The following is a 15279-nucleotide window of genomic DNA, read 5'->3' on the forward strand; positions in this document are numbered from 1 at the left end:
AGGCAGTTCAGGAGCAATGTTTGAGCTTTGTTACTTTGCAGACCTTTCACATGCACAAAAAAACTATATAACACACTAAAGGAAAGGGAAATAGCACAAAAGCATAACAGGTCCTCTTTAATAAATTTTAACTTTTCCTTCCAGGCCGTTCCAGAACATCACGGAGTTCGAGGGGCAGGACGGCTGTGGCTCCAACAGCTGGAACATGGTGGATGTGGAGCTGAGGCTGGACAAGGACTCCGACCCGGGCGTCCTGCTGTCCAGCCTGAAGCCGTGGACGCAATACGCTGTGTTTGTTAAGGCCATCACACTCATGGTGGAGGACAAACATTTGCCGAGTGCCAAGAGCAAGGTGGTCTACATCCGCACCAGCCCTTCAGGTATATAGAATTTCACAGGTCACCAAGGTTACAAGCAACCGATTGTATAAAATTGTCAAAGGTTGCAGGCTGCATTATCACAGAAAACTGATAATTAACGAAGCCTCAGCAGCAGTCAGCAATGAAAGGAGAGTGTCTTGAAGCGATTCATTTTCATCTAACATACAGTAAGTGACTAATATGTAGGTCAGAAGTCATTCCTTAATAGTGGTTGTTGTAGTGCTGCAAGATTGAAAAGTCATTAATGCTTTGATATTAAGTTTCTCATCTCACCACAACACACTTACTGACAGCTAAATGTTCTGTCCACATTGATGCTTGTTTGTCAAGTAGATGTTGGATTGTTCCATGATGACAGTGTGCTAGCGTTTCTGGATGTGATCCAAGCATAGCGTAAGGAGATGGAGAGGAAGACTGTTTTAGTAAACACAGCTGCAACTCAAAGAGACGGAGGAAATCTGATTTGCAAAAACTGTGATATAATTACATGAAATGGAAGATTGCTTTTAAACAAATCCAGCTGCACTGTAAAGACGTAGGAGCGCCGTGATGTGTCGAGAATCACATCTGCACCGGGCAGACTGTATCATCACGGCGTGAAGGAGAAAAGCGAGGAGACCGGGTTTACTGCTCAGATCAGAATAATTCAGTTTTATGTGTCTCTTTCAGCGCCCTCCATGCCTCAGGATGTGCGAGCGTACTCTAACTCATCTACGCAGCTGGTGGTGCGTTGGTCACCCCCTATCTCACCGAACGGAAACCAAACTTACTACCTGGTCAGATGGCAGCAACAAGCCGAAGACCGAGAGCTGTATCAGCACAATTACTGTTCTAAAGGTACACACACACACACACACACACACACACACTACTTATACACTTTATTGCTAGTTGTTGCGTTACAGAGTACACCTGTCCATCAAACACATCTCCTGCTTCCTCCTCCAGAGCTGAAGATCCCCATAAGGATCGCTGCCATAGGTGTGGGAGACCAGGAAGAGGACACCAAGCCCACTAAGCCAGATCAAGACGGGCCAGACAAAGGCCCCTGTTGCCCCTGCCCCAAATCAGTCGAGGACCTGGAGGCCGAAGCTGCCGACGCCTCCTACAGAAAAGTCTTTGAAAACTTCCTGCACAACTCCATCTTTACACCGAGGTGGGCGGCTCGTTAGCATCACCTAATTTAATGGTGCTCAAAGTGTATTGACAGAGGAATGACAGGTTGGGCGTGTGACCGGAGGAAAATGTGATGCGGAATTAATGTTTTGACGTCGTCAAAGTAACGTCAGTAAACAAATCCTCTATAGCAGTGGCTCCCGACCTGTTTTTCCTGAAGCCCCTTCTTCTTGTGTTTAACAAAAGCTGACCCCCCCCAACCCCCCACCCCACACATATTATGACATCATCATATAGAAAATATTTCTTCCTCCAAAGGCGGGAATGACTGAAAAAGTTTGAGAGCCACTGGCCTAATTTTATGGCACTGATGTGGATTAATATCTTCATATTTAACCCCTTTTTTTTCTAAACCAAAATGATGATGATATTATTTTTTGCTGCTTTTAATGTGCAATTTGTTCTATAATATCTGACAGTAATTTCCCCGGTAACTTCAGTAACTGTCTTCAGTTCAAACACTTACCAACTTCTGTACACATGAAGAGCTCTTTTTGCCTCTTTTTCTAAATGATGTTTTGGCTTCTGTCTGATTTAGAGAAGTCCGCCTGCTGCCGTTCACTTTAGACATTTGCATCACATTATCTCTCTTGGTCTGCAAACTCACACACACATATGCAGAGCTTGGTCCAGTTGATGTCAATTAGTTCTCAGTATGTTTTGCAGACACAGAAGAAAGGGATGGAGGCATTTACTTCTAAAGATAAACAACAGGTGTCTTATCCTGACAGTGTGTGAACCAACATGCATGTCACCTTGTAAATTGGACTGTATCTTGGAGCTCTGCTCATGTGACTGTTTACACACGGTACAGAGACTTTCCCACATTTGGTGGAACAGTCTGATTGAAACAGTTAGAGAAGGAAAACATTGCTCATTTGCCCTGAAAAGAGAAATATGGTTAAAGGTTTATTTTACCTTTGCCATTTTCTTTCTGCCGTCCTTCTTAGCATTTGGGGATGGAAAAAGAACTCCTAGCAACTGCTAGTATTGTGCTTGTTTCCAGACTCATTTTACAATAATCCTCCATCTTCTCTCTCCCAACTTTCTCCTCCATCCATCCCTCCCTCCTACCCCTGTTGCATCGCCACTCAACCATGCTCTTCCTCTCCCCTCCAGGCCACCAGATCGTCGCCGCAGAGATCTCTTTGGCATAGCCAACGCCACTCACCCCCGCCGCAACCGGCAGCACGCCAACAGCAGCACCGTCCCTCCTCTCCAAGCCGCTAGTAACAGCAGCGCCGCGGACCTTGAGCCGGCCGACAGAGAGTTCGAGTTCGTGGAGCAAGCTGTGACGGAGCGCGAGCTGCAGATCTCTGGCCTGCAGCCATTCACTGTTTACCGCATCGACATTCACGCCTGCAATCGACAGGTCCAACGCTGCAGCGCCGCAGAGTTTGTCTTCTCCAGGACCAAGCCTGCAGGTTAGAGGAGGAATGATCTGTTTGCAACATGCTAATTAGCATGTTTGACCTGCACTTTAAAGCCTTCCAACTATATTTTTCTGCCGAGACGCTAAAGGTAGCTGGTGAATGTTAGGATTTACTAGCAGCTGAAGGCAAGGCTGGTGCGTCTGACCTCTCTGTTCACCATGGTAACCTTTTCTCCCTGCGGTTCTCCAGAAAAGGCCGACGACGTACCCGGCCCGGTGACCTGGGAGGGCCACGAGGACTGGGTGTTTCTGCGCTGGCCAGAGCCTCCTCACGCCAACGGACTCATCCTCATGTATGAGATCAAGTTTAAACTGGCTGCTGAGGTAAGACAACATGTGCACACCTACCTGCCAGCGCACTGAGGAGCTGCTGTTTTTGAAGAAAAAAGGATTAAAAAGTTGTTTATTAAGAATTCTTTGTAAGAGTTTATTTATTACCACTGTCCACATCTGAGCAACATCTGGTTGACCCCTCTGTCTGACCAGCCATCTAGTTGGAGGAAAATCAATATCCCCTTTATGTATACTACACACTACTTTTGCTTCATTGTCTAAATTAGTTTGTTGCCCCCTCATTTGTAGGTTGTAAGAATCTAAACTGATAGATTGATTATTAATCGTGATGGAGGATGAGTAGACTTAAACTCTTGTCCTTTTTATTGCACAAATGGAAAAACAGAAGGTCTTACATTCTCTGTTGTAAACTCCAGTCTATAATAAGCTTTCTTTTTGTCTGTGTCTGTGTGTGTGTGTGTCAGACCGAGAAGCACGAATGTGTCTCTGGTCTGATGTATCAAGCCCAGCGTGGCGTTCGGCTGTCCAACCTCAGTCCAGGAAACTACTCGGTCAGCGTAAGAGCCACGTCACTGGCCGGCAACGGCTCCTGGACGCACGCTCTGGATCTCTACGTGGCTGAACGTAAGACACACACACCGTCACTGTCACTGTCACTGTCACTGTCACTGTCACTGCATCACTCCTTTGTATCGGTGCATCTGTTTTTGAAAACAGCACATAAATGATGACTGTAATCATTAAAGTAATCAAAGTGTTTGACCCAACAGGATATGAAAACGTCCTCTACGCTATGATCTTTGTTCCGATCGTCATCATCCTCCTCGTCTGCCTTGTGATCTCAATGCTGGTGGTCCTCAGCAGGAAAAGGTGTGTGTGTGTGTGTGTTTCTGTGTACTGCAGAACTGCATAAAACCAATGGAAACAAAACATAAGATGCAGAATATCATGTATCATAACATAGAATAAGTCTACGTAACTTGAGTAACCCAGCCAAGCCAACAGATCAATAGACATATTAGGAACACACAAAGAAGACACAATACTTAAAAATTTAAATACATATTGAATCGATACCAAAGTATCGCGATAGTATCAAATCGGGAGATGGATGTATTGTCTCGGCCCTACTGCAAATGCAAGGGCTTTCATCAGTGGGCCATAGGCTCAGTTACCATTGTGTTACCTCATTCGGCGATAGATAGTGATTTAAGAGACATTCATTTAAATGAAAATCTTCGAGATTATTACTTTAAACGCTGGGAGACAATGTTGTGATATAAAGAAATTCATTCATGCAAGAAATTAACAACGGCAATGCTGAAATAGTTCTTCCTCTGTTTATTTCTTTTAAATCTTCATGTGGGTGTGAGAAGGTCTGTGCAGGTGTGTTTGCGCGTCAGTTAACACTTGTGTTTTCGTTCCGGTCAGGAACAGTGACCGGCTTGGAAATGGAGTCCTGTACGCCTCAGTCAACCCAGAGTACTTCAGCGCTGCAGAAAGTGAGTGACGTGTGAATGTGAGAAATGTAGTGCACAGCTTTTATTGTGGTTATCAGAATAACTGAAAACATCTGCCCTGGGTCTTTATTAACATGTGTTATTTTTGCAGTGTATGTACCAGATGAGTGGGAGGTTGCACGAGAGAAGATCGCCCTGAGCCGCGAGCTCGGCCAGGGGTCCTTTGGCATGGTGTACGAGGGCCAAGCGAAGGGCGTGGTCAAAGATGAACCAGAGACACGTGTCGCCATTAAGACTGTCAACGAGTCGGCCAGCATGAGGGAGAGAATCGAGTTTCTCAATGAAGCCTCCGTCATGAAGGAGTTCAACTGTCACCACGTGGTACGTACGCAGATCAGCGGTTGGTTGTACGAGACGAGGCTGTCAGTCAATTCTTTTGTCATGGTAATGTGAGGCTCTGTGTTTGTTGCAGGTGCGTCTGCTGGGAGTGGTTTCTCAGGGCCAACCCACTCTGGTCATCATGGAGCTGATGACGCGAGGAGACCTCAAGAGTTACTTACGCTCCCTCCGACCTAAAGAGGTACCTACTGACTTATAACTTGGCTTCTTCCCACCAGGTCGCCATTCTTTCATAACTGAGTCGGCTTGATTTGATTGTCGATAATTTGACACAAGTCTGGATTTTTTCAGTTCTTCGAAGCCGTCTTGAAACTTACATCCAGCTGTTGTCTGAGCAACAAAATGTGTTACAGTGAGCTGGATCACGACCAATGAATCCAATTATTTCCAGACTAGTGCAGTGCCTGTTCAAAACCTGCTTGTTCAGAACAGACTGAAGGATTGGTCTGGGGTGTTGCTGCTTGCAGCTTTCTTGAGAACCGCTCATACAAACAACCTCACACTCGACACTGCGCTTCCTCGGGTCCTCAGCAATAAACCTGCCATGACAAAGTTGCGTCACACACCCAAATCGCAGCTGGAAAAAACAGTGAAATATACTCTGGTTCACTGGAAAAAACAGTAACACTTCCAGGTCGCAGTAACTCGCGGTCAGAAACTTCGGTGAAAAACACTTAGCGGAGGTCATTTCCAAATAGGCGTATTAGTCGCTTGTTTTGACATAACCACTGCAGTTATAAAGAAGAGCATGAATTAGATTAGCAGATTTATTTTGCTGGCGCTAAAGTTGTTAGTGTTATAAGTTAGTATCAAGTCTGACACCGGGGAAATACTTACTCATGGGGGGAAAAACACACCCGGCTTACTCCCGATCCCACTGGTGTAATACACTTTGGTTCAATTCTGCATCCAGTTGGCTATCTGCTCATGTTGACTCTAGGGAAAGAAGAAAAATCCAATCAGGTCTAGAAGTTAACCCACAATTTTTTCACGTTTTTGCAAGTTTTCCCAATTTGTCTGTTACCTTCTAGACACGACCGAAAAGTCTGGTTGTAACGTTAGTATCTGTCCGCTACAGACGGCATGTTTGTCTCAGTCTGCAGAGCCCTGAAGCCCCGCCCCCGCTGCTGCACAGAGCGCTGTGTGCTTGTTTATTTAAAGTTTATTAATATTGCACCAAATTGCACCAAATTCAACAAAGCACTCCACGGGGTCCCCAGCAACACACCCGCCAAATGGGAAGTTAATCAGATTAGCAGTTCTCAAGATATACGAAGGACATACCCACATACTGAGATTCCTGGCTTTATTGTTCGATAGAAATTTCCCCCTTTTCTTTGACGTATGAATCTTTTAGATGAGTGCATGTCGATTTTTGAGAAACCATTACGATCTGTAGTTGTGATTATCACAATTTGATTTATCATTTGAACACTTCCATTTTTGAATTGTACTTACACCATTAGTACAGACTTTGATTGCAACATTCAGTTATTTTTCAGTATTTAAGTACAGAGATTAAATCTGATTAAAAATGTACACAATATAACATTTATCAGTTATGTGTTATGTGCACAGTATATACTCTAAGGAAACTAATAACCTGCGGCTCAGCTACAGAATCTTGTTCTTCTTCTGAGAACTTACCCTCTCCCATCCGTCTGTCTGTCTCCAGCAACAGTGGTCGAGCCTGTCTCTCCCTCCTCTGAAGAAGATGCTTCAGATGGCCGGGCAGATCGCCGACGGCATGGCTTACCTCAACGCCAATAAGTTCGTCCACAGAGATCTGGCGGCCAGGAACTGCATGGTGGCAGAGGACTTCACCGTTAAGATAGGAGGTAAAGAACTGCAAACGGGGGGTCAGAGGTCACTGTCAGCTGTGGAGCAGAGGCGGGAGGGGGTTGGAAGCACGCTCATAAAGTGGAAATGTCGTAATTATCAAGTTACTGGACGGCCAAAGCACCAGGGTAGCTTTAGTTCCAGTAAAGGGAACCCTCTAGGGGCGGCTGCGTAGCTCTGTCAACATGTTTTCATCCTCAGATCCAGAGCTGACCTCTTCAGTGGAAATGTGATGCAAGTAAACATCTTGTTTCCAGAGAATAGGATCCAACCCATTTTGAGTGTGAAAAGGTCTAGGCCCGTCGTCAAGACCATTATGGTTACAATGGTGTGCCAGGAATTTAAAATGCCTGTAATACCAGTATAGAGTGATCTCTAAGGGATTATGGTTACTGTAGTAATATGTCTAGGCCTATAATCTCAGTAAAGAGCGCCCTCCTGTGGAATATGGACCAACATAACACCAGTACAGCAACCAGCTAGAACAGTTAGAACCATCTTTATCAAATGCTGTGTATTTTTATTTATAGATGTTAATACTTTACTTCCTACCTGATATGTGTGTGTGTGTGTGTGTGTGTGTGTGTGTGTGTGTAGACTTTGGCATGACCAGAGACATCTATGAGACGGATTACTACCGCAAAGGTGGTAAGGGTTTGCTCCCCGTCCGCTGGATGTCACCGGAGTCTCTGAAGGACGGCGTCTTCACCACCAACTCTGACGTCTGGTAAGCAGGCACAAACATACGTAGTGGCTTCATTTTCTGTTTTCTCCCTCCAAACAATACGGTCAGAGTATGGTAGTGATAATGGAAGACTCACCCTCTCTCCCTCTGTGCAGGTCGTTCGGGGTCGTACTGTGGGAAATCGCCACACTGTCAGAACAGCCCTACCAAGGTCTGTCCAATGAGCAGGTGCTCCGCTTCGTCATGGAGGGAGGGCTGCTGGAGAAACCACAGAGCTGTCCTGACATGCTGTAAGACACCAACACACATGCAATCTGCAGATTTCGCACGTTTCTATCTACAAGCCGATGTCTTCTTGTCTGCCGTGTTTTCCTCTACTCTGCTAGTTAAACCATAAGTTTATTGACACAAGTGGTGAAGCAGTGCTGCTGCCCTTCAGCCTGCGGTCATTTGGATTTCCATTTCACGGTGCTGATTGCATTCACGACCCACTATGTGCTCTTGTGTTCGCCGTGATGTGTTTGTTCTTAATATGAAACAGCCATAGTATGAAGCCACCACATCAAAAGAGTTGTGAGTGTGGCAGACAAATTTGGCCACCAACCACGAAATATGGTGAAGTCATGAAGAGAACAAGTGTGAAGAACACAGAGTTTACTGTGAGAATAATGACGATGCTTTCCAGAAGCAGACAGTGTCCAGTGTAAGCAATTTATTCAGCTTTAAAGGAACAGTGTGTAACATTTAGGGGGATCTATTGGCAGCAATGGAATATAATATTAATAAGTATATTTTCTTTAGTGTATAATCATCTGGAAATAAGAACTGTGTTTTCGTTACCTTAGTAACTGAGTCGTTTATATCTACACAGCTACTGTGAAATGAAGGAGTTTCCGTCAGAGCAAGCGTTTGCTATGCGTGATGTAACATAAAGGTTACCATCTTGGTGTGCCCGGCTTGATGTAGAGCTCGCTGTGCCAGTTGCTGGACCGACCTGGTGAAAGCAGCATCAGCTCTGTGCTTCATAAACAAGAAGGGGGGGGGGTCAGACACGGCCGTTTTAGCAACAGAAAGCAAACATTTGGCGAAAGTCAATATTGGCTTGTAGGTAGGAAGGCACAGTTCCTCTGGATAGAGTCATTACTACAGGAGGACATGTTATTGATGCAGACTGAGCTAACCAGTGTGTGTGTGTGTGTGTGTGTGTGTGTGTGTGTGTGTGTAGGTTCGAGCTGATGCGAATGTGTTGGCAGTACAACCCTAAGATGCGTCCAGCCTTCGTGGAGATCATCAGCAGCCTAAAGGACGAGCTGGAACCGTCTTTCAGAGAGGCCAGTTTCTTCTACAGCACCGATAACAAGCCGCCAGAAGCTCCGCCGGTCCAACTGGACAACGCGGACACCATGGAAGACGTCATTCCTCTGGAGCCCGCTTCTTCCACCACGCAGCCACAGCAAACCCCAGTCCCCCAACAGACCCCGCCCTCCCCGAGCTCAGAGGCTCCACCCGCCCCGTCGTTAGCCCCCAGCTCCCCCTCCTCTCCCTGTACGTCCACCGCCGCCATGGACAAGCAGCCCTCCGGCCAGCAGGCGGCCAACGGGCTGTCGGGGGCGGGCATCGCAGCGGGGTCTGGGACGGCGCGGCCGTCTCTGGACGAACTGCCGCCGTACGCGCACATGAACGGGGGACGCAAAAACGAACGTGCCATGCCCCTCCCGCAGTCCTCCGCCTGCTGATTGGACGGAGACACCCACCAGACTGCAAACCCTGCCACCTGCTGCTCTGCAGAGCCTGATGTCTCAGTGGGTGGGATCGCTTTTAAAAAGAAAAATCACATACAGCAAAACGGAGTCCACCAGCTGAGGAGCGAGGAGCAAAGACTCAAAGTAAGGAAGGTGGAGAAAACTGTCACTAAGTCCATGTTCTGCTGTACCTCCACACACCTTTTTCATACTATTGTAGTTTTGGTTTCTACCAGCTGGCTGTCAGACGTGATACTGCCCTCGCTGCTGAGTGGGAACACCGACAAAAACACTAAAAGAAAGAACAAATTATTTGGGGGAGATCTCTCTTTCTCTCTTTATGGCTGAACTTATTTTATAAATTGTTGTTTGTTACTTTTTTTACATGTATTTTCAAAAGGGGAAAACAAAAATGTGTAGGCCTTTATAAAATGACCAGCGTTTTGGTCGCTTTTGGGCGGGCATGATGGTGAAACCGTTACGCATATCTAATGAAGAAGCACTCCAGAGAGGTCAGTTTTCTCCGGCGGTCGTTCAGTAGTCGTGTCGCTCTGCAGGCTGGGTGTCAGTGTAATGCCGGGTCAAACAGCCAATACGCTGAAACAAACAACCAGAGGGAGAAAAGGTCAAATCTGCCAAATTTGTTGCCAAAATTTTACTTTTTTGTCAAATTCTCTCTCTTGCCCCGTAACTCACCAACATACCGGGTTGAAACAAAAGATCTGCTTCCACGTCATTCTTAAAATCTGTGATCAAAAGGGGTATTATCTTCCCTCTACAGTCCTACACTACTCCTCTATTGCTGATTGCTTATCTACAGCTATTGTAGCCTGCAATCAAATTGACGTCGTGGACCTCGGCTACATCAGTTTATCTGAAGTAGAGCCACATCCTCTCACAAAGTGCCATTCCGTTACGGTTTAAATCCTAGACTGGGTATACAGATGGACGACGTTTGCCTCTTTGCTTCTCTACTCTTTGTGAGAACTACCTAAGATGACAGACAACAACTTTGGAAATAATGTATTTGACTTTTTAGTTTGGCCCATGTCCCATCCACTAACATGGACGAGGCGGGCTTTATGACCTATACTGCAGCCAGCCACCAGGGGGAGATGTTTCAGCTTCACTTTTGGAGGAGCTGTCATGCCGTCCATCTTTATACACACTCTGTGGTTTAAACGCCAAATCAAATCAAAAAAGAAGAAAAAAAAAAAAGCAAGGACTGCGGAGGGAAGCTCATAAAGAGAGGAAATCAAATATGAACACCAGATCTATAACGTCTCTACGAGTTCAGAGGCGTCCTCGCTGTTGTATACAAACAGGTATTTTTTTAGACTAGTCATTAGTCTCCCAACATTTCCAACATCTCTACGTGGGCAGAGCATTTATGTACGCACCAGTCGTTTGTGTCACTTTTCTAACTTTTCTACGGTTGGAGACATTCATCATGTACAGAAAGAAGCTGCTATTCCTTATTTCTCTTGTGGTTGTAATATAGTTGATATCTATATATAAATATATATAAAAAGAGAAAAAAAACTCCTTCAGGTTGGATCTACGAACGTTTTCCACTACAGACCTTTTTTTTTTTTTTTTCTTTTTAAATGCTTGTAATCGTGTAAAGTGTATCTGAGCTGGTTTCGTTTCTGTGTTTGCGTAACGGTACGACAGTTTGCCTTGTGTTCTGAAACACCGGTGACTTCTCCCTCCCATCTGACTACAGGACAGTGACGGTACCAATGAGCGACGTTCTCGTGTTCTCTCGGGACGCCTCGGCCTCCGTCCTCTAGGGTCTGTATACTCAGAGGTCAGAGGTCAGGCATCACTGCTGAGTCCCAACTAAATCTCAGGTCAAAGAGAAAAGTTAAATCCTTTTCTACTTTCCTTTTTCTTCTTCTTTTTTTTTTTTTGTGCTGTCATACCCAGAGACATCCAGCCTGGTGTGTATGTGTGTTAACCTCTGTCTGATTCTATGTCCCTCTGACTTCATTTTCTTTGATCAAATGGACACGAGCCGTGTTTCTGAAACCAGAAGGGGGGTTTTCCAGTTTCGGATGGGTCCTCGCACATCTCATATGGAGCCCCAATACTGACAAAATCTAGTAAAAGGTAACATGGTAACACTTCATTTTACAGATCTGCAAATATCATGGTAATTAGGTGATAATTAGCAATTAACCTATTTGAAATTTCTTTGGAATTACTGCCAAATTACCCCGATATTTACCTCCGCATATAATCGTTAAAATAAGGCCATTAGGCTTGAGAAGCGGCTGCTCTTCATCGGAGGTGGAAAACCAAAATTGTGTGACTTATTGTCTACACAAATGTAACCTGGTAACTAATGTAATGATTCAGGGAGTTTTCTAAGAAATTTCAAAGAAGCTATTTGCTAATTATCTATTTACCAGCAGACATAGAAATAAAACATATCAATTAACTTTGTATTCTTTTCCTGGAAATGTATTAAATAAATTACTGGAATATAATTATTAAATCATGTTTATAATAAAGTAATTTATGATACATTTTGAGGTAAAGATTGAGGTAATTTGGCAGTAATTCCAAAGAAATTTTAAATGGGTTACTTGCTAATTATCACCTAATTACCATGAAATTTGCGGACCTGTAAAATGAAGTGTTGCCCAAAATAAATAAATAAATAAATAAAGCTTAAGTTTTCTGTCTGATAACATTTGACCACATTTTGTCAGTTTCAGGGCTCCATATGTTTGTGCTTTATAATAAACCTGAGTTCAAATTAATTCAAAGTAGAATCTATTTAATGCAGCAGCGAGCCTCAACATCTTACTTTTCTGAAGCCAAGTGTCTGTTGGTATAATTCCACTTTCTGCTAATCGACCTCTCTCTTGAATCAAGGGTGTTTTTTTCTGTATGCTGCTGGAGTTATCCACATTATTTATCTTTTTTTTTCAACATATTAACATGTGTTCGTAGACGATTGCTGAAGTTTAAATTGGGTTGAGAAACAAGTGGAATTATCTTACAGCGCTGTTAATGCTTTAAGAAAAATAAGATGATGATGACACTAAAAGGACTCATTAGAGTAACAGAGGCTCTTCTCTTCTCCTGAACGTGTTCTTTTATTTAAAAAACACTAAATCCAGCAAGACACAATTGATCAGAGAAGTGCGTTAGACCGACCACTTTATCGAGATTTACTGAAGAAACACACTAAAATATGAAAGCGAGTACGATCACAGAGAGGACCACATGGAATAGATATTGAAGGCTCATTCACTTCAGAAAGTTTGGATTCCCAGCCCACATGTTCCTTCGTTCTTTATGTTTTCTGAAGTGTAAATCACTGTACAAATTTCCCCACATTTCCCCCCTTCAAATATTTTGATGTTCTTTTGCTATTTTGGGGGAAGGTTTTGTTATTCCTTCAACCATCCATCTACCTCACTCTTTTTTTTTTCTTCAATTTATTTACATGTACAGAAAAACGAAACATTTCATCTCTGTTGTCTGATGACGATCGTACTGAGTGCTGTTAATATGGTCAAAGTCAAACCACAAACCAAACCATCCTGAAGGGGGAGGGGGGGGCACAGATACATGATGGTCAACAGGGGAAACCACGTTAATGCTGGTGAACGTTTCTCTCTATTGTGCAGATGATCAACGAATCTTTCAAAGGCTGCTTGTAGTTTATAACCGCTGTCGGTTTACTCGGGTTCTTGAAGACTAGACGGCTGGTTTATTTCTCAGATGCTCTGCTCTTAGAGGAGCTGATAGGAACATGGACGAAGGAAGGAAGTGTAGCCGTGCTGTGAGAGAGGCTGTAGTGAGTTAAAACCTCCTGACCTCCTGACTTTTCCCCTCTTCCTCACCTCCCCCTACTGTCCCCAGGTACTGCTGGTTTCAAACCTACAGCCTGAAGTCTAACCCGAGTTTGTGCCTCACATCGCCCGGCATCTGTTTGTTTGTTTTTCTCAAAATGAATACCTAGTGATCTGTAAAAAAACCTAATTGGTCATTTAACAACACTTACTGTTGTTCTAAAGGTATTTCCATAATTCACAAAGACTCTTGTTAATTAACGATTTTTAATCCCCTTCCTCAAATTGGGATTATATTTTACCATCCAGGTAGATAGAGATCACCTTGCTTGGTTTGTACCACATAGAAAAAAATATACATATATTAATGCATTGTTCTATATAAAAAAAATAAAATAACACAATTAATATAAATATAGACAAATATAACTGATGATAAAACTTTGTTTGGATTAAGAAAAAGAGCCAAACCTTGAGAAACAGATTTAAAATCCTTTTTTTTTTTTTCGTGCTGCAGAGAGAATTATTATAATTTTTTTTTTATAGAGCCTTTTGAGGATTATGAAAAAACCTTTATAGAAACAGCGGCACGTGTTTGTTAAACAGCTTTCTGGGGGGGGGTTTCAAAGGAAAAGGTTGGATGCTATGTCGCTCTGTGACTTGAATGTACATGAGAGGCACAACTGGGGCCACCAGAAGGTGGTCGGTTGTGAAAGAAAATTATCTTTTAAAATCCACATATGACTTTACTTTGATCATTAGGAGGACCGTGCTGTCTTTAAGCAGTAAGTGAGTTACTAACTGAAGAATGTTAGACATTTAGTCTTTGTTTTCTGGGTTAGGCATGTGTCTTAAAAACATGCTGTTACTATATCTTCTTTGACACATTAGCAATGGAATTGGAGTAGATACAGGACTGCAAGTTGACTGATTTTTCTCACTGTTTTTCAGTGTGATAATTTAATTTTCACTACACATAGAGGGACGTTATGGAACTTCTGTCAGTCGCTTTTGGCTGCTAAAAAAAGGATGATCTGAGGATCTGTGTGCGTCTAGTTCGGGACAGTTTCGGGACTGATTATCTTTCAACACTACACACATGTATGACATTAGTTTATCAATACTTACTGCTTCTGGTGTTTGGTTCAGTGAAATTGATCACAAGACATGGTAACTGTACATCCTCTGTAAGAATTAACTGACCCGCACACTCAACTGGGTTGTTTCTCATCATTTAATGAGTGGAGTTAAAGATGTTTCGTGTTTTACTTCTTCTTCATGTCTTTACTGCCATTACAGGACTTTTGGTGTTCCTTGTGTCTAGGCTTGTTGCCATGGTGATCATAATCCCAGTCTCTTCCCTCACTTTACAAGGCAGGTTTGTAGTGTCAGACTGGGAGTGATTTGGGTTCTGGTTAAAGAGTTCACTTGGTCCGACCACAGCGAGATCAGGATGGGTATTTCAGTGTTTGTGGTCTGATTTTCGCCTCACTTTTACCACTGGAGCACCACAGAGTGGACACACAAAAATCAAACTAAATTGTTTTCTTCTTTCTCCCCCTTCCTTTTCTTTTGTTTGTTAACGTTGATGGCCAATTTGTTACCAAGATTTTTGATGTGTTGTAAGTTATTCATAGCCTTCCAACTCTTGCGTTTCTATTGAAATGATCGGTTAGATTGAGGTTTCATTTTGGTTTTCTTTTGTACATGCTGTTATAAAAAAAAAAAGAATTTTTCCTGTTATCAATATATATTCTGAGTACTGGGGGAAAAAACGATTGGCTGAAGGAAAAGAGATTGTCTGTTTCTCTGATTCTTTTTTTTTCTACACAAGATTTAAGATGAATAAAAATGTATGCAAACTGTTTCACTGCTCATCTTTGTTGGGAAGTTTGTATTATTTGTGCTCCCACTAACACATTTTAAACAATGCTAGTGAGGAGCCACATTTTCACACTTCACATTTTCACAAGAGACTTCACAAACTACAACGTTACCTGCACAGTACAGCAGCCATAACACTAAGTATAAAACTGGATCCACAACAGAAGGGTGAAAGAGTG

At 43.4% G+C, this 15279-nt stretch overlaps 1 protein-coding gene and 1 long non-coding RNA gene across 3 annotated transcripts in view; one reads left to right on the forward strand and one right to left on the reverse strand.

The window, feature by feature from the left end:
• LOC119476609 (insulin-like growth factor 1 receptor) overlaps positions 1–10658 on the forward strand; it is a 51689-nt gene extending 41031 nt beyond the window's left edge. Inside the window, exons 8-21 of one of the 2 annotated variants that reach the window (XM_037750025.1) lie at positions 145–380; positions 1050–1217; positions 1329–1536; positions 2676–2980; positions 3179–3312; positions 3747–3906; positions 4053–4152; positions 4720–4784; positions 4894–5123; positions 5215–5322; positions 6817–6979; positions 7578–7707; positions 7821–7955; positions 8891–10658. In XM_037750025.1, coding sequence (XP_037605953.1) covers positions 145–380; positions 1050–1217; positions 1329–1536; positions 2676–2980; positions 3179–3312; positions 3747–3906; positions 4053–4152; positions 4720–4784; positions 4894–5123; positions 5215–5322; positions 6817–6979; positions 7578–7707; positions 7821–7955; positions 8891–9401 — 2653 coding nt within the window. In that variant the 3' untranslated portion in view covers positions 9402–10658. Of the gene's footprint in view, positions 1–144; positions 381–1049; positions 1218–1328; positions 1537–2675; positions 2981–3178; positions 3313–3746; positions 3907–4052; positions 4153–4713; positions 4785–4893; positions 5124–5214; positions 5323–6816; positions 6980–7577; positions 7708–7820; positions 7956–8890 lie in introns of both variants that reach the window. The other variant, XM_037750017.1, reaches the window with a different exon arrangement.
• LOC119476662 overlaps positions 3713–15279 on the reverse strand; it is a 28534-nt gene continuing 16967 nt past the window's right edge. The window contains exons 2-5 of the long non-coding RNA XR_005204063.1: positions 7802–8505; positions 6745–6941; positions 5979–6077; positions 3713–3983 (exon numbers count right to left, since the gene is read on the reverse strand). This is a non-coding gene — a long non-coding RNA (uncharacterized LOC119476662). The remainder of the gene's footprint in view (positions 3984–5978; positions 6078–6744; positions 6942–7801; positions 8506–15279) is intronic.

Source organism: Sebastes umbrosus, chromosome 2 (assembly GCF_015220745.1).
Source record: "Sebastes umbrosus isolate fSebUmb1 chromosome 2, fSebUmb1.pri, whole genome shotgun sequence".
Taxonomy (NCBI): Eukaryota; Metazoa; Chordata; class Actinopteri; order Perciformes; family Sebastidae; genus Sebastes; species Sebastes umbrosus.